At 37.4% G+C, this 18,913-nt stretch overlaps 1 protein-coding gene across 1 annotated transcript in view; it reads left to right on the top strand.

The window, feature by feature from the left end:
• PDPK1 (3-phosphoinositide dependent protein kinase 1) overlaps positions 1-18,712 on the top strand; it is a 31,192-nt gene extending 12,480 nt beyond the window's left edge. Inside the window, exons 2-14 of the mRNA XM_075104502.1 lie at positions 1,102-1,371; positions 6,541-6,583; positions 6,770-6,907; positions 8,156-8,300; positions 10,984-11,081; positions 11,842-11,917; positions 13,380-13,448; positions 13,950-14,046; positions 15,239-15,412; positions 15,797-16,014; positions 16,723-16,780; positions 17,687-17,839; positions 18,446-18,712. Of these exons, the coding sequence (XP_074960603.1) occupies positions 1,102-1,371; positions 6,541-6,583; positions 6,770-6,907; positions 8,156-8,300; positions 10,984-11,081; positions 11,842-11,917; positions 13,380-13,448; positions 13,950-14,046; positions 15,239-15,412; positions 15,797-16,014; positions 16,723-16,780; positions 17,687-17,839; positions 18,446-18,553 (1,647 nt within the window). The 3' untranslated portion in view covers positions 18,554-18,712. The remainder of the gene's footprint in view (positions 1-1,101; positions 1,372-6,540; positions 6,584-6,769; positions 6,908-8,155; positions 8,301-10,983; positions 11,082-11,841; positions 11,918-13,379; positions 13,449-13,949; positions 14,047-15,238; positions 15,413-15,796; positions 16,015-16,722; positions 16,781-17,686; positions 17,840-18,445) is intronic.
• Positions 18,713-18,913: the final 201 nt, after the last annotated feature.

Here is an 18,913-nt window from a genome sequence, read left to right as displayed (position 1 = left end):
ATGTTCAGACATGGTGTTAGTTTTCTTAAATGTTCTCTCTGTTTGCATACCATTTCAATTCTTATTGTCAGAAGTAGTTCAGCAGAACTCTCCTACTGTCTGCATTTTCTGGCCAGTTTCAAGTAAAACATTTGAAGCAGAGACCTGACAGACTAATGGAGGTATATTACCAACAAGGAGGGAAAGCAGCTTGGCAAGTTTCCTCAGTCTTACTTGGGAAAAATTGACAAAAGGGTAGCAAATGATGATTTGATTTGTACATTACAAGAATTACAAGAAAGGTATTTGGAGTGTATCTTCTTGTACTTGCTGTTTTCTAGGCTATATCTGGTTCTTTGTTTTGGAATTGGGACATCTTTATGTGACCCTATATACAATTTAAATAGTGTAATCTCCCGTGTTTTAAAAGGTTATGGACCAGAGCATTCTTCAAAAATAGTATTAGATATTGTTGATTATTAAACCCTCCAGCTGATCTGCCTTTTGTATATTGTTCTCTCTTTCTGTCCTTCCCCAATGTGTATTAAAGAGAAATGCTATTGGAGAAAGTGAGATTCCAAGTAAAAATGTAGGAATGCATCCTTTGTGTCCATTAGTTTTCATGCTTTACTTGTTCATTTATAGTTCACTGTAACTTGAATCTCTAAACTAATGTTACTCATGAATACAGGTGTTCATTGCATAAGTAGATAATTCTTTAGTTTCAGGAGAAGTACTACTTGTTAAGATTGGACGAATGGCTCTGTCTCTAAGCATGAAATAAAGTTTGATGATAGTGTTACTTGTAGGAGAATATACTGTGAAATTTGATACCTTGGTGTTGGGGAACATTTTTTTTTGAGTTTGAAAAAAGGGTTCTTGAATTAGTGTTCAAACTTTTGACTTATGGTTATATGTATGCACAGCATGACCTAAACAGACTTGTTTAACAAATTATGAGCTGTCATTTCCAACATAAATACTAACATTGCCTCCTAAAGACATTTTTAACAAAAACCCTTTCAAATGGGTCTTTATATGATGCTCATATAGAAATAAAGTGCAGATGTGTGTGGTAATTATTTGAAGGTATGGGAATAACAGCTTCATTTCTCTTTTCAGTATGATGCTGTTCCAATCCAGTCTAGTGTGGTGTTATGCTCCTGTTCATCGCCATCAATGGTGAGGAACCAAGCAGATTCCAGCACTCCATCTGTCATTTCCACCTGTGGCAGCAGACAGGGATCTAACATGGAGGGCACTGCAGCTGAATCAAGATCTAGTTCAAACTCCTTGCAGCAACATACAGGACAGCAGCCTCCACAGCCTCGAAAGAAACGACCTGATGACTTCAAATTTGGGAAAATTCTGGGTGAAGGATCTTTTTCAACGGTAAGTTTACTTTTTACAAGAAGTGCCAGATATCTTAGATATCTTCAAAATTTGTTGTGCAAGTAGTATTGCTGAGATTGAAATCTGGGGAGAACAGCTTGAAGAGCAAATAAGTGGGCCATAGTGTTTTTTAAGTTTAACTATTAAAATTGTGTTGTACTAAATATGGGTGACGATTTTTCTCAAGTACCTTTTAAATTCATCAGAAGTTCCATTGTATCCTGATGATTTGATGCTTGGAGTTTTAGGAGACATTGCGTTCTAATGTAACTTCGATAGCATAACGGGTTATGTTAAAATTTTATGGTATAAAGGACTGGAACTGGGCTAGGAGTTTGTCATGGTAAGAGCTTCTATACAGTGTCCTGTCTGTGGCAGGAGCTACAGCCAGCTGTTTAGGGAAGAAAGTAAGAACAGTGATACTTCTCCAATATTCTTTCTCAGCCTCTAGTGTCATGGCCCCCAAGGACTTCATGAGCCACACTTAGTATCTTTGTATTCAGTAGCCTTAAATGGATTGTTTCTAACTTCTCATATCTGTGGCATTGCACAAGAATGGATTACTTAAGTGTTATCTTAAAGAACCCATGAAGCTGTTAATACTTTCATCTAGTGCTTTTGTAGTTGCCCCATTGCAAGACAATAAGTAATATTGTTGTATCTTTTCACATCTCACCGTCACAGTAAAAAAGCGTTTCCTGATGTTCAGATGGAACCTCCTGTGTGTGTTTGGCCCATTGCTCAAAAGAGCTTGACTCCATCTTCTTGACATTTACCCTTCAGATATTTATGTACATTGGTGAGGTTTTCCCTGAGCCTTTTCTTCTCCAGGCTGAACAATCTCGTCTCTCTCAGCCTTTCCTCAAATGAGAGATTCTTCACTCTCTTAATAATCTTAGTGGTCCTTTTCTGGACTACCTCCAGCAGATCCATGTCTCTGTTTTACTGAGGAACTGGACACAGTACTCTAGGTGTGATCTTACCAGTGCTGAATAGAGGGGAAGGATCACCTCCATCAACATACTGGCAACATTCCTCCTAATGCAGTCCAAGATACCATTTGCTGCCTTTGTGGCGAGGGCACGTTGCTGACTCATGTTCAGGTTGGTGTCCACCAGATCCCTGGGTCCTCTTCTGCAAAGCTGCATTCCAGCCCATCATCCCCCAGCATATATTGGTTCATGGGATTATTCCTGCCCTGGAGGAGTTTGTAGTTCAGAAAGGGAAACTGCATGAGATAACAGCCTGCCCATTTCTCCAGTCTGTTGTGGTCACTCTTGATGACAGCACAATCCTCTGCTGTATTAACACCAGAGCTCTTGATCTATAGGTCATGTATCTTCACATCATTATCAAAGTATCTTGTTAAAAATCCTATGCTTTGTTCTTCATAGAATCATAGATGGGTTTGGGTTGGAAGGGACCTTAAATATCATCTAGTTCTGACCTCCCTGCCATGGGCAGTGACACCTCCCACTAGAACAGGTTGTTTAAAGCCCCATCCAACCTGGCCTTTGAACACTTCCAGGGATGGGGCATCTACAGTGTCCCTGGGCAACCTGTTCCAGTGCCTCACCACCCTCATAGTGAAGAATTTCTTCTTATATCTCATCTAAATCTACCCTCTTTCTTATTAAACATGGTTGTAGATTGAGATCTGATTGTACTCCCCAAGATCTTCACCAATATTCTGACTGAAAAGGGTTCATTTCAAAAAGCAGGGGCCTTCATATTACCGTGCCTCCAGTAACATCTTCAGATTTAAAAAAAAAAAAAAAATCATTACTCAGTGTCCTCTTAGAATAATACCTGTTATGTGGTGGCAGAATTCTCATGTTTGGGTAGGCATGTTGTCCTGCTCACCTCCTTCTGTACAGCTGGTACTTTCTTTTTGGTTTTTTTTTTCCCCCTCCCTTGGTTTTGTCTCCACCTATAAATGAGGCTCCTCATCAAAAGAGGAGCTCTAAGTCAGTACAAGTGTCTGACCAAAACCAGTGACAAGTGGTGTCCCTCAGGGGTCCGTACTGGGAACAGCGCTGTTTACCATTTTCATCAATGACTTAGTGGGATTGTGCCTACACTCAGCAAGTTTGCAGATGACGCCAAGCTGAGTGGTGCAGTTGGCATGTCAGAAGGATGGGATGTCATCCAAAGAGACCTGGACAAGCTGGAGAGGTGGGCCTGTGAGAACCTCATGAGGTTCAGCTAGGCCAAGTGCAAGCTCTTGCACCTGTGTCGGGGCAACCCCTGGTGGTTGGGCATCCCCCGGTACAGGCTGGGGGATGAAGGGATTGAGAGCAGCCCCGTGGAGAAGGACTTGGGGATACTGGTGGCCAACAACGTGCGCTTGCAGCCTAGAAGGCCAGCTGTATCCTAGGCTGCATCAAAAGAAGCGTGGCCAGGAGGGCGAGGGAGGTGATTCTGCCCCTCTGCTCTGCTCTGATGAGACCCCACCTGGAGTACTGCGTCCAGCTCTAGAGCCCTCAGCACAAGAAGGACATGGACCTGTTGGAGCAGGTCCAGGGGAGGGCTATGAAAATGATCTGAGCGCTGGAGCACCTCTCCTACGAGGACAGGCTGAGAGAGTTGAGGTTGTTCAGCCTGGAGAAGACAAGGCTGCAGGGAGACCTTATTGCGGCCTTTCAGTACTTAAAGGGGGTCTATAGGAAGGATGGGGCAATCTCTTTAGCACGTCCTGTTGCGACAGGACAAGGGGGAATGGTTTTAAACTAAAGGAGGGTAGATTTAGGCTGGGTATAAGGAAGAAATTTTTTAGTGAGGCTGGTGAAGCACTGGAAGGGGTTGCCAAGAGAGGTGGTCGATGCCCCATCCCTAGAAACATTCAAGGTCAGGTTGGACGGGGCTCTGAACAGCCTGATCTAGTTGAAGATGTCCCTGCTCACTGCAGGGGGTTGGAATGGATGGCCTCTAAAGGTCCCCTCCAAGCCCAACCATTCTATTATTCTATGAAAAACAGTTCTTAAATGCAGGCTTAATCTCTGTCAGTCTGAAGGATTTGTTCAAGTTTAGAGTAGGGCGTGGCCATCATAGCTGCTAATTATGTTGGCAATCATTTCTGCTCTGTAGTCTGTGTTGAGGGTTCTCTGCTCTTCTTACCTCACCTTCTTCCAGTTTGGGATGTTTAGCTACATTTCTTGCTTTGCTTTTATCTGAATTTGCAACTTACACATTTACATGTTCTGTGACTGCTTTTGGTTTTGTGCCTTTTTTTTAAGCTACCTAGGGTCTAATTCCTTTCTATGCGATTTACATGCCTTATCGATCTTACCTCTTCCCATAGGGTGAGTAGGATTCAGGCCCCTGATAGCAGAGACATGGTATTAACATGTACCTCTGGGTTTTTTCTTTCTTTTTTTCCTTTTGTTGTGATTCTACTGGGTTTTGTGGGTTATTACTTAGGAGGAAATTAGGATATACTGTATACTTAGTTTTGTTCAGTGAGGAAGGGGCTTGAGGGTACTCATGCTAGGAGGTAAATACCCAGTCCTGTGTACTTAGAACACAGCTGCTGAATATCAATGTAAGTATGTGGGTAATACATCTGAAACTTAATGGTAAAAAATTTGATACCATACAGGACTGGCAGAGAGTCAGTCTTTGGAGCTATACAATTTAATTCAAGTATCAGTATTGTTAGCTAAGATGTATTTTCACCTGTGTCAGTTGATCACTTCTGCCATCTAACTGTGGACTGTGTGTGCATATATAGGTAAGATTGCCTACTGGATTTTTGTTTTACTGACAGCACTAAATTATTTTATGAAAACGTAAAAGTATAAAATTTCCAAATTTCCAAAATGCAAAAATGCATTTTTCCAAAATGCAGAAAGTTAGCACGATATATCTGGGTATTTATTTAACAATGGACTTTTAAAGTGATCTGCTTTCAGTAGCTTTAATGGTAGACTTGATGAAACCAGGCAACAAAAAAGAGAAAAGTTAAGAACATTCTCATTTGATTGCACAGCTTCAAGCTTTAAATAATGTTACCTGCGTACACAGAAGGGTCTCAAAAATGCCTTATGCAGAGACACAGCTTGTAACAGGCTGGTTGTTTCTAGTGGAAGCTTTCATTGGTTAAATATTGTGAACTTCAATGTACTTGTAGGAGACAAACTTCTTTAAAAATTAAAGCTGCCTCTTACTACTAAACTGAGATTTCAGTTTTCTAATACTGAGAGTGCAACTGTATGCACTTCTCTCACCTGAAAAAGTGCCTATTTAGAAGCTCTTTTTGCTAAATGCCTAACACTTAGTATCAGTGTATGTAATAATATTTTGGAGTACTCTGTTATAACTGATTTTGCAAGGGGTTAGAATATAATGAGAAGTGCATTAGAAGCAAGCCTAATGCAGTGATTTGAAAAAAAAAATAATGTTGAGATTCTAACAAGGTATTGGAGTAGATGTGAACTTAAACTGAGAAAACCACAAGCTGTAGTCATCTATTGTTACAAGGTTATTGCTTGGATTCATGCAAGAGGACTTTTCAGATTGTCTTAAAAGTTGCCTTTTATAGAAATTCTTTCTTGAAGATGAGCTTTAATTTGTGTTTCCCCAAAAGCTTTTGTCTTTAAAAATGGAGAACTGCTCGTCTGGAACTTATTCCTTGCTTCTGTTTATTGGAAATCTCTCATCCCCATTCTTTAAATCTTTTTCCTAACAAACTGTAAATAGTTGAAAGTTGTAAAATAGTCTGTCTCACTTCCTACTTTTGATCTTTCAGATAAATTTTATCTTTCAATCTTTGCCATTTCTGATAAGAAAAAGTACTGTGACAGATTGTTTTATACATATTCCTCAGCGTGCTTGTTGCTTCCCCCCCGCCCCTTTTAGGAAGATTTGGCAGTTTACTGTAACTTTTACGTTACAATCTTCAGAATTCTTCTGAAAAAAAGTAAAACAGTGATTACCCACTCAGGTGTGTATGTCTTTTAGCAAAACAAGCATTGTCATGCTGAACTGAATTTCTGCAGAGATCTTGCTGAAGCCAGCATAATTGAACACATGCTTAAATATTTTAGCTGATTGCAGTTGTGATAGCTTATTTTGGACAATCAGTGTTCTAAATACCTACTGGAAGATCAAAATCAATGTTGTGTGTGTCTAATGAATGGTTACAAAATATTTTCTCTCCTCTGGCAACAGGTTGTCTTGGCTCGAGAATTGGCAACTTCTAGAGAATATGCCAGTAAGTATTGACTCCTTCAACATGAACTTTTTAAAACATACAATATCAATGTAGTCCCATTACGAAAGACAGAATTAGTGGAGATACGATAATTTTATCCAATGAAAAAAGAGCCCAAACACATTACTTAGGTGGACTTCATTTCGTTGTACCTTCTGCATTTTCACTTTGTCTTTTTTTGTTAAGTTAAAATTCTAGAAAAACGTCATATCATAAAAGAAAACAAGGTGCCATATGTGACACGAGAGAGAGATGTAATGTCCCGTCTGGATCACCCTTTTTTTGTGAAACTCTACTTCACCTTTCAGGATGATGAAAAGCTATGTATCCTTTGCATTTTAAAACTTGCTGTAACACTTTCTTAGAAGTAACAATCACCAGTTTTGGCTCCTTTGAAACATTGTCTAACAGGAATGATGAAAATAACTTGAGCTATTTAAAATATCTTAATGTTTGCAATGCAATTTTTGCAGTCATTCTTTTAATAGAAATTAAGTGAATAGAATAAGTGTGCCTCTTCAGAGAGAAGGGTGGGTGACTTGTGGGACAAGGGAAATTAATAAAACAGCAACTTATATTACCTATGTGGTAAATGCTGAAGGGCAACTTGCAACAATCTAAGTTTAAAATAATTAAAAATAAATAAATAAAATGTGGTGTATGAGAAATGTTTTTAAAATGTTTTGTTTCTGATATATGCAGTAAAACACCTCAGTTCCTGTGTTTGAAATAGGGACAGCCAGCTTTATTTACTGCTATTTCTTATTTGAACAATCAGATCTATTAAAATTTTTCTTATGTAAAAGTGCTTACAAAATAATCTGAATGGTGGAAAGCTGAAACTCTTGTGTTTGGGCCACTGACTCCCCAGTGATCTCTCTAGCAGTAATTGCAAAGTGTACTTTCATCTTAAAAGTTTATTGGTTTGCAGTTGGCTTTTTTTTTTCTTGTGATGAAAATACTAATCCTGTGAATTTTCTCCTAAACTCTCTGCATTGAATTGGCTATGTCAAGGGTAAAAGAATAGACCAGTCTTATTTCTGGGGTCAGTAAGATAGTTGTGTTTTTCAGAGGCTGCTAGCAGTGCTAACAGGCTGTATATTGTGTGTGTGTATGTACATACATATGTATACGTATGCAATAACAGAACTTACAGGGGCTTTCTTTTGTAATGTAAACATTTGCTCCTTGGACACTGGGCTGACTTTGGAACTCTACAGATGATGGGCAATTTTAAACTTAGGTTGGATGCTCCCTATGACTGTAAATAGTTCTCTTTGAGGGCAATTATGTGTATGGTTTAAATGAATTATTCAGATGACTGTCTGGAAAAACTACAAATTTGACTCCTTTTTGTAGTCTTTGCTATGCTAAGAATTGGGGCCTGTGTCCTAGGTTGTTAATAAATTTAAGAAATTGTTTTGGGTTGCTACTTCAAAGTTTCAAAATGCCCAGCTTCACTCCTTCCCTGTTGCTCATGTATTTTTGGGATTATTCTTGTCTTGGAATGAGGCATGAAGGTTTTTGTTTTAGGATGGTTTAGTGATAGACCTTAACTATACTTATGTTCAGATTTTGGGCTTAGCTATGCCAAAAATGGAGAGCTGCTAAAGTATATACGCAAAATTGGCTCATTTGATGAGACTTGTACCAGGTTTTATACTGCTGAAATTGTATCAGCCCTGGAGTATTTGCATGGGAAAGGAATCATTCACAGGTAATATGAAGTTGAGACCAACATGCATTTGATTATGCACAAGGTGTTTTTTTTCTAGGAATGTTCCTTGTGAAGAAGTCTAAAGCAAATGTGGGTCTTGTGGAAAGCAAATGAGAGCATAATAGCATTTCATTAGCATTAGTATTGTTGTTAACATACGGAGCTAAACAAAGAAAGCTTCAGGAGGAGAGGCAATTTCTGTTATTAGACCAACTATTCTAACAAAAAAAAGTAAGAAAAGTAAGAAGACTTTTTGGTCTAAAGTTAACATTACCAAAAGCTTGTCTTTTTTCAGGCTTGATCAGTTGGTCTAAAAACAGAAACTGACTTTTTGACTTTTTTTTCTGCAGTGTTATGCACCAAAAGCAACTAGAATTCTGCTGGCATGTGAATTAGTGTGCAGAATGTCATCAAGAAAAGTGAAATTAATCTATGTCAGTTTTCACTGAGTGAACAAATTCCACAAAGCTGAACAAGAACTAGGTAAACAGTTAAGTTTAGCATAGTTTTTAATAGGACCTTCACAGTTGTTCTTGATGTAACTATATTGACTGGATAAGCATGTTTTTTCATTCATGTTTATTAAACAAATTAAAGCTCTAAGTGTGAGAAACCTGAGCTGCAGAACTTCTTTTTGAGTAAGAAATCTATTGTGTCTGTAGGTTCCCAAGCAGTTGTTCATGGAACAGTAGATGCTAGTTGGCAAAAAGCTGGCTGATTATAATTCTGATAGTATTATTACTTCTTTCAGTTACATTTAAAAGGACAAAGTATTTTCAGAATACTTTTCTGTGAAATAATTGGGAATAGAATCTAAGGGGACTGGATGTAGAGACCATGAAAAGCATAACGTTTCCTATGGGGGTGGGGTGGGAATCAAAAACTCCCAGTTTCACTTTGATTATATAGTCCATGTGTTAGAATAATAGAATGCTTTGAGTTGGAGGGGACCTTTAGAGGCCATCCATTCCAACCCCCTGCAGTGAGCAGGGACATCTTCAACTAGATCAGGTTGCTCAGAGCCCCGTCCAACCTGACCTTGAATGTTTCTAGGGATGGGGCCTCCACAACCTCTCTGGGCAACCCCTTCCAGTGCTTCACCCACCCTCATTGTAAAAAATGTCTTCCTTATACCCAGCCTAAATCTACTATCCTTTAGTTAGGCTGGGAGAATGCTTATAAAATGAATATAGCATGATTATCAGTATTACTAAGCCTATATTGGGTATCTTGTATTATGAAAGAGCTGATTTATATTGGTCTTCATATGAAGGCCACTGAGAGAAGGTCAAAAGAAAACAGCGAAATGGTGCAATTAGAGAACTTTATACTAAGTTTGTTTAATTATAAGTCCAAAGCTCTAGTAGTGCCTGAAAGCTCTCGAGACTTTTTCTGCTGCCTAGAGAAATATGACATGAGATAGAACCACTTTAAGATGCCAAGCTATTCTGGAAAAGTTACTACAGATGTATCTCTCTATGTATCTAGATATATAGCTATATCCTACCTCCATAATATTAATATATAACATAGATATATAATATATAAACTGTATGTACATGTGTGTATAGAGTACAATATATATACACATACATGGGTATGTGTAAAAAAAAACCAAACAACAAAACCCACACAAAACTGTTAAAAAGGCCTATTCGAGTCATGTACTTTCTACTCTTCTCTGAGAATAGTTATAGGAAAATGAATAGGATTTTTATGGCCTGTGTGTCAAAATTACTTCATTCCAATTGCTCTCTGCGCTAGTCCGCAGACTTCAAACTGTACAACTGCACAACCCATGCTTTTCAGTAATAGGGGGCTGTAATCTGAGGAAAATAATGCTGTACAGTGGCTGATGGAAACAGCTTTGAATTTGCACTTATTTTTCTTGTCAAACAAAACAACCCCTATGCTTCTGGTTTTCTTTGAGCATCCAAAAATACTTAGGAGGGAAGGATGTAATCTTTTCTTGCAACTGAGGAAACTTGGTGCGAAGTAAATAATATAACAGTGTAACCCAGTACTATATTTTATGTTGTTGCTAATGAACCTTTAACATCTAACTATGGAGCAATATATTGTGTGTGGTACTGTGAGGTCTGGTTTTATTCAGAATAAGAGGCAGTGTCCATAAAATGGTATGCATGCATTAGAAATACAGATTATACATGGATTTGTATGCAACAGATGTAAACATGCCGTTCTTCGTGGAGGTGGTTTACAGTTCATACTTGTTCTGGACATTTAGCTGGGGGAGGGGGGTTGCCATTGTTTTGCACTGGGTAAACAGGCCTAGAAGGTCTTACTGTCAGGTGTTATTTAAATTAAGGTTTGGGAGTGAAGGGTTTCTTGGGGTTTTATTTTGGTTTGGGGTTTTTTTTGTTTTTTTGTTTGTTTAGTGGGGTTTGGTTTTTTTATTTTTGTTGCACAAGTGAGATACACAACAACATAGTTTTGAGATTATTTATCACCTCAGGTCGTCTTAGAAAAAATGTTAATTAACGGGCTTTTCAAAATCCGTTAGCAGTCTGCATGTTGACAGCTACAAGTTAGAGGAAAGTTGACACAACAGTACATATACGATGTCTGCATCATTTCTGAGAGCATTATGTACATAAGTCACTAGACAGTTTTGCAACTTTAATTAGTGTGCTGTTTTAATATAAAAATCTGCCTTTTCCAGGGACCTTAAGCCAGAGAACATCTTGCTAAATGAAGATATGCACATTCAAATAACAGACTTTGGAACAGCGAAAGTATTGTCTGCAGATAGCAGACAAGGTATGCCGTTATTTACTTTGTCATGTGACACAGGTTACTATAGCAGGTGGTGCAAGTGGTCCTTTGGAAATGTATGTATGTTTTATTTACTAAATGGTAACCTTCAAATATCATTACCTCTTATCTAACAAAATCACTGAGAAATCTTGAAACAGTTTTGGCTTAGATTATGTCAGAAGAGGTAATATTTCTAGTGGTATAGTCAGCTATATCACCAAATATGGTGGGAAGTTAAACTACTTAAAATGTCTTTTCATTTGCAAGACAAGAATACAAACAACTAGTTACTGTGGCTCAGCTGAAACTGTAGGTTTTTGCTCTGCTCGTGTATTTAACCACAGTGACTATCAGAGTTGCTTAAATGTGAAGGTTATAGAATACTTGTGTCACTAGTTGCTTAGTATTAACCTGTGAATCAATGATGCTGCAAACAACGCCTGAAAAAAGCACTAGGCTGACCTGAATTTGATAAACTTAATTTTTCACTTGAGTGTAGTAAGCTTGTGTTGGTAGATTTTTATACCTAACAACGGGCCTAGCTGCTTGAACCAAATAGATATCACTGAGATTGATTTGTGTCTTCCAAGCAGGTTCTGTGGATGGGTAGAGAAATTAAATTCCTGTGGGTTCTTAGTAGCATTACATAAATTGCAATAGACTGCCTTTGGGGTTCTCTTTATTGGGCTGGGGCGGGGGGGAAAGGGGGAGGTTGGCTTTTTCTTAAATAAGTATTTGCTTATTTGCTTTATTTTCTTACCAGCACGGGCAAACTCATTTGTAGGGACTGCACAGTATGTTTCTCCAGAACTGCTGACAGAGAAATCTGCCTGTAAAAGGTGAGGACTCTATTTCAGAACTTTACTGTCAGGATACTGTCAAGTGGCAGGGAGGGCATAAATAAAGCAATCAAGCAAGCTTAGTATTTCAAAGGAACAAGATGCTTGAGTATAAAGATAATTTTATGAGAGTTTGAAAATTTTTTCTTAACCAGTATTGCTTGTTGTCTGAGTCCTGGTTTCCCTAGTTCATCTACCTTCAGGAGTTCTACCGACAGGATTACGTGTTGTCAGGAAGAGGTGGTATATAGTGTGAAGTTGGATTTCTCTTACCCATAAATAAATCAGAAAACCTTTTCTGTTATCCAAATAACTATTTTAATTCTTTTTATATAAGCTTGCTCTAATATGGCAACTCCTGCTGTAAAAGCAACGGAATCTCACATTCTGTCAGTTAGGAGAAAGGCTGCAGGTTTCTTTGACTTGTGCTTAGATCAACTTGCAGTTATATTTGCTAAGCTCTGCTTGGGGTTTGCAATGTTTTAAAAGCTCATCTCTCTGCCTGGTATGAGTGATACCCTTAAGAAATTTCTTATTTCATTTCAATTGGTTCTTGATGGTAACCGATAGACTGTTGTATATCTATGTTATTACAATGTTGAAGAGTAATTGAAGTAATCACTGACAAATCATAGGGAAAAGATCTCTTATCGATAACTGCGGTAACTTCTGCAAGCTTTTCCTGAAATGATAGAAATACCATTACTTTCCACTTTTGCTTCTAGTAAAGAGGTTTTGACTAGTTTGACTAATGGAAAGACTTCATCAGACTATCTTCTCCTTTTGGAAGTTACATAATGCTTTGTCTTTACAAAAACTCTAGGTTTGAGTAGTTTTGAGTCTTTGTTAGTACTTTAGTCTTCTATGAGGATTTCTAAACTTTAATCAAATCTACGTATCGTTTACCTTGAGGTAAAATAAGTTAAAACTGCTTCTTCAGGCCAACACACTAAAACTTAAGACTCCCTCACCCATGTACCACATAGCTTGCCTTTTTGTTTCTTAAGAAAAGCTCTAAGTGAAAAAGCTGTTTTGTGACTTTCTATTTTTTGCATAAAATATTTAGAAGAGAGGATTTTAATTCTGAAGGAGCATATATTGCATTAAGTTGGATGCATCTTTGAATTGTGGTAGTAGATAATAAGTATTCTTTTTAGTCTCGTTATATACCCATTAATTATTTTGACTGAGTGTTCAGATTCAGCCATCATGCACACGTTCTTCTAGTCAATTGCTGTAGGATGGTTACTGTATATTTTTTTTTTTTCTGAAAGTAGTGTTGCTAGCCTACTCTTCTGTCAATGAATGAAATAAAAATAGTGTGGAAATCATGCTAGGCAGGTTTGTCTGATGTGTTCATGCTATGTTCTAACTAGCAGAAGCTTAAGAATTTTTTTTAATTACAGTTTAAAGACTTCTTATAGGAAAACATGCTATATGTTTTTTCCTCTTTCTTTTGAAGCTCTGACCTCTGGGCTCTGGGATGTATAATATATCAGCTTGTAGCTGGATTGCCTCCATTTAGAGCTGGGTAAGAGATTAAGCTAATTCTTTTCATGTGGCTCATAAATATATTTGGCTTGGTTTTGGCTTTTACCTTACTACCAGTTCTGAAGTACAATTTTTCATGGTGTTAATATCATGCCTGCTTTTACTTGTCCTTTCTGATGTCATGAAGGTGCTTAGACAGCTGTAACTAGAGTTCCTGAGAGAAGAGATTCCTTAATTTATCCTAATTTATGTAATTTATACCATATGTAATTTATACCATAAAGGTAACTATGCCTGCATGAAGAAGGTATGAGGCGCCTCTGTATTGAACTATTTGAAGTTTTCTTGTTGTTATTCAAGTATCTGGTGCTTACAGGATCATAGATACTTGGAAGACCGTACCACTTTACCCTAGAAAGATTTATGGGAATGTGACTTAACTTGTAGATCTGCTGTTTAATATTTGTCCAGATTATGTACTGTTAAGGTGAAAGAACCATGGAGAGCTAATAACAAGGGCTCATATTTTTCTCTTTTGCAGAAATGAATATCTTATATTCCAGAAGATAATAAAGTTGGAATATGACTTTCCAGAAAAATTTTTTCCCAAGGCAAAAGACCTTGTTGAAAAGCTATTGGTAAATATTTGCTACTGTTAAATTATTTGATGACATTGGAAACATTCATATTACGTTTTTTTTTCCTAAAGTTTCTATGCGCTTTATTGCAAACCTTATTATAAGAATGACTTTGAATATTTGACTTGTGTAGGGGAGTGTCTTGAAAATCAGCATCCGTTATTAAACAGCACTTAGATTATTATTATTTTTTAAAACTGAATTCTAAAGTGTGGACAAGAAATATGTCTCAGTGAAGTGGAATCAAATGGTTCTAAATACTGTGCATTGCACAGTAAGTAAAGATTCAAATTGTTAGGTTTACATGGTACTCAGATTAATTGTTGTTGAGATGGATAATGAATTGTTTAGTTGAAAAGTGTTCTACACATCATGGGCAGGTATAGTCACTGCAATGTAAATGAACTTACTTTGCATTTTAGCTTGCACTTAATGCATGTCTCAATAGTATCAGCCGAAGAATTACTCTGTATGTGAATGTTTGACAGATAGGAGAAAAAACGGTCTTATGAGTGAGAGATAGCCATGACACTGAAATTAATATGCAGAGAACATTTTGGGTGGTATAAGATTTTTGAAATACCATTGTCTAGTGTATTACCATGGGGTGGGGGGGGAGGAGGAAACTGTGTCTTAATTTTGTGGATGATGAGTGCAACTATTGTAAAGGACCTAGCAGCATGTTCCTGTGTCCAGGCCAGCTCTATAGCCAAGCCAGTGCCTGCCAAACTGTAAGGTCCAGGTTGTGTCAACACCCCAAAAACTGTGCGGTTTTAGGGTGCTTGAGAGATTGATGTTTGACACCAACTATAGCTTCCACAGCTTTTTGCATCACTAGAATGGGGTGCTGGGCTATGCTTAAATGAGCTCTGCTCCATTGGGCCGTCTCTGTATGCTTGCTTGGTTTTGTTTCTGTCTTATGAAGAAACAACACCAAAAAATTTGTTTGGACCCAAAGAAGTGCTCCTTTCTCTATATCTGTGAACTGGTCTGATACAAAATGTTGCTGACAAGACATACTGACAAATAATGTCTTGTATTGTAAGCAAACTTCTTATATTCTAGATACTTATGCTTGGGTCCGTGAGACCAACTGGTTTAAGTTTTTGCCTGTTCCTGTGCAAATGTGAATGGTGCGTGCCCCTTCCTTGTCATCATTATATGCATGTTAACTTAATTGTAACTTGCTCAGGTTCTAGATGCTACCAACAGATTAGGTTGTGAAGAAATGGGAGGATATGGACCTCTTAAGGCTCACCCCTTCTTCGAATCCATTGTTTGGGAGAACCTACATCTTCAGACACCCCCAAAACTTACAGCATATTTACCTGCTATGTCAGAGGATGATGAAGACTGTTATGGAAATGTATGTTTGTCTATTGCTATATTCAGCTCCAATGCTGCCTGAGGCTTTCATTAAAGCATAATTATTGCATACTAAATATTTTTATTGAAACTAATGATCAGTTATATTTTAATGAAGACTCAGTTATTACGAATCTAATATAAAATTGATGGTTAAAATTTGAGCTGGTCAGCATTTTTTTACCTGATAAAGTGAGCGTTTGGAAAAAATACCGGTTGGCTTGGTTTTGACCAAGCATACTTTTTTGGATAAGTGCCTGTTAATCTATAGAGAGTAGGCTGTCTTTTTGCCCAAAAGCATGCTTAAATTAAAATCTGCGGTTTAGTGCAAAATAAGCTTTTTAATTGAAGAAATTTCTTTACTTCATTTTGTTTCCTCCTTCAGTATGACAATCTCCTGAGTCAGTTTGGCTGTATGCAAGTTTCTGGTTCTGCCTCTTCCCATTCACTGTCTGCCCCAGAGACAAGTACACCACAGACATCAGGAGGAAATATTGAACAGTATATTCATGATCTTGACAACAATTCCTTTGAGCTGGACTTACAGTTTTCTGAAGATGAAAAGAGATTACTTCTGGCAAAACAAGCTGGTGGAAATCCTTGGTAAGATCTTTGAATATAGCTCATCTGTTACTTGCACAGCAGTAAGGAATCCAGAAAAAATAAGTTATTTTGATGCAAATTAATATTTGTCAATCTTAATATCTTCAAGCAAACAATTAGTGACTAGATTTTTCTTGACTTCTATTTTTAAAGCAATAGCAGTGATAACCTAATACTATGTTTCCAAAATTTTTCTTGCCTTCTATTTTTAAAGCAATAGCAGTGAAAACCTAATACTATGTTTCCAAAATTTGCAAGGTCTAGAAGGTGTTGTGGAGTATGTTTGTAAGATAAGCAGACAGTGCTGAGAAGTCTTCCCACTACAGAGTCCTAGAACTAGAAAAGGTTCCTTCATTCTTACAGTTGCCATAAGTTTTTGGGGTTTTTTGGAATGATAATATTCTGTTGATATCTAACCAAAATACCTCCAGACCATGTACTTACTAGCATTCCTCTTCACTCTTGAGAGCAGTTTCTCATTTGTTTTTTTTTTTTTTTTCCCCTCATTCCCACTGTCATATTTTAGAAAAACTCTTTGGCATGGAATGAGGAAGAGTCCAAAACTCATCTAGTTAATTTGTTCAGGACTCTTTGGCAGAAAAGGAGATGCTAGGGAGAGACATGGAAAATTCCTTAATAATAATAAAAGGTGTTTCTGTGGAAGAATTACTTCTGGAGTAATAGTTGTTTGTGTTTTTTTTTTTAAAGGCATCAGTTTGTAGAAAATAACTTAATCCTAAAAATGGGTCCAGTGGACAAAAGAAAGGTAAGGGCTTTTAATTCCCTTTAACAAGGTTCAGCTGGCACATTTTTGCACAGTTGCAGCATAGATGAGGAACCTGTTTTAGAGGTTCCTTGTTTAACTTATTTGTAAGTGGCAAAATGTTTTGTTTATTTTTTAAAATGTAGTGTTTTCTTGTGAATAGATTGGTTTTTCTTGATTTCTGGAAAAGGCTAAAAGTGTTATGTACTATTGCTGATTTCATGCTGCAACTGTAGTAAATGAGTTTTTGTTCCCTCTCCTCCTCCCAATCTGATACAGCCCACTTAATGCTTTGTCTTGATGCACGTCTGCATGTGAATCAAGCCAGAAATATCGGAAGATAAAATACAAGCCCATGTTGTCCTTAACTGTGGTGTTTTTCCTGGATCTGACTAGTGCCTTTATCCTGAGAGAGGCAGAGGTGACACTAGAACAGGTTTAAGTATTGACTTTAACATGGTACAGATGAGCAACAATAGTCTGTGTCAGCTTTACAGGAATGTAGGTTCTCTTTCATCAAAGTTACTACCTGCTTGTTCCTAATTTTCTCCACAAAATCATGAGTATTGATTTCTGTGCTGGAATCTTTGACAAATAGATTTTGCTTCACTCTGTACAGCTAGTTGTTTTATGTTTTGTTAGAACTTGAAGATGCTTTCTTAAAGTAGTAGTTGTGTTTTGCCATATAGTAGGAATACATTGCAAACCCCTAGAAAAGGAGTGAGGTCAAATAGGTAAAGCAAAAGGGAGAAGAAGAAAATTCCCTCAAACTTAAACATTGTATCCCATCACTGAGCTGTTTTAATTCACTTCTGTTGTTAAATTCAGAGATCTATACACCTATACATATTCTTTTTCTTTTTTTCCTTGCGCTTTGTTTTGCATTGCTGCTTCTGATTTTCTTATTAGGGATTGTTTGCACGTCGGCGCCAATTGCTGCTCACAGAAGGACCCCACCTGTATTATGTGGATCCTGTCAACAAAGTTCTAAAAGGAGAAATTCCATGGTCTTTAGAGTTGCGGCCAGAAGCCAAGAATTTTAAGACATTTTTTGTTCACACAGTAAGTGACTTTCTTTACTTTCTTTCTAAGTTACACTGAGGCCCTTGGACAATTATTGTAAGATGTTAACAAATACGTTTTTCTAGAGAAAGTGTAATTCCTTAAATGCAAGAGTTGGTGGCCTTAATTTAAACAAACAAACAACATGCACCCCCTAACCCCCAAAATAAAAACCCAACAAACACAAAATCCCGGCCCTCCAAAAAACAAACAAACAAACCCCCCTGACAAACGCATTTCCTACAAAAAAAAAAAATCTGTATTTTTATTTTTTCATGTGTAAATAAACTAGAATTGGATTTTGGAATTTGAAGGAAGTTCTTAAGAAGGACTCTTAAAATGTAGCCTTCTTTGTATCTAGTGGATCACAATGAGTGTACCAACAATATATTGTCAGTTGACTTCTGACTGCTTAACAATAATATTGAGATGCCAGGTGTATGGTTATTCAGTGATATATAATGTTATGTAACTGTAATTGAATTTAACTTTTGGAAAGTTTATTAACTGATTCTGAATAATTGTTTTATTGGTAGGTGCAGAATAACTACTGCTTTTTGGTTAAACTGTGTTTGGAGTACTCATTAAAATGTTGTTCGCTTATAGCCAAACAGGACATATTACCTGATGGACCCGAGTGGGAATGCTCATAAATGGTGCAAAAAGATACATGAAGTTTGGCGGCACAGATACCACCAGAATGCTGCTAAATAGTAAAGCTCATCCAAAATTTCCCAGTTTCCCTACTTGCTGCTAGAACTCCGTGTGCAGCCGATCAGAGGAATCTTTTCAACCCACCTATTACCATCTCAAGGGGAAGCATATGTCTGAAATGTTCTGGTTCTTTTTGTTTTTGTTTGTGTTTTTTTTTTTTTTTTTAAGAAAGAAAAAAAGAAAAGCAAAAACCTAATGGAATTCAGGGTCGCTTTGCTTGCTCTTTGTGCTTCTGTTGAGGCTTCCACATGCATATCATTGCAGTGAAGATCTTGCTTTTGTGCACTTCAGCTCAATTTCTGCTGCAGACTAGTGGATAGACCTTGCATTACCAGCATCACTTAAGATGAGTTAAAACCA

The sequence above is a fragment of the Phalacrocorax aristotelis genome, chromosome 10, assembly GCF_949628215.1.
Source record: "Phalacrocorax aristotelis chromosome 10, bGulAri2.1, whole genome shotgun sequence".
Lineage (NCBI taxonomy): Eukaryota > Metazoa > Chordata > Aves > Suliformes > Phalacrocoracidae > Phalacrocorax > Phalacrocorax aristotelis.
Note: the sequence above shows the minus strand (reverse complement) of the source record. Positions and strands in the feature narration are given on the sequence as shown.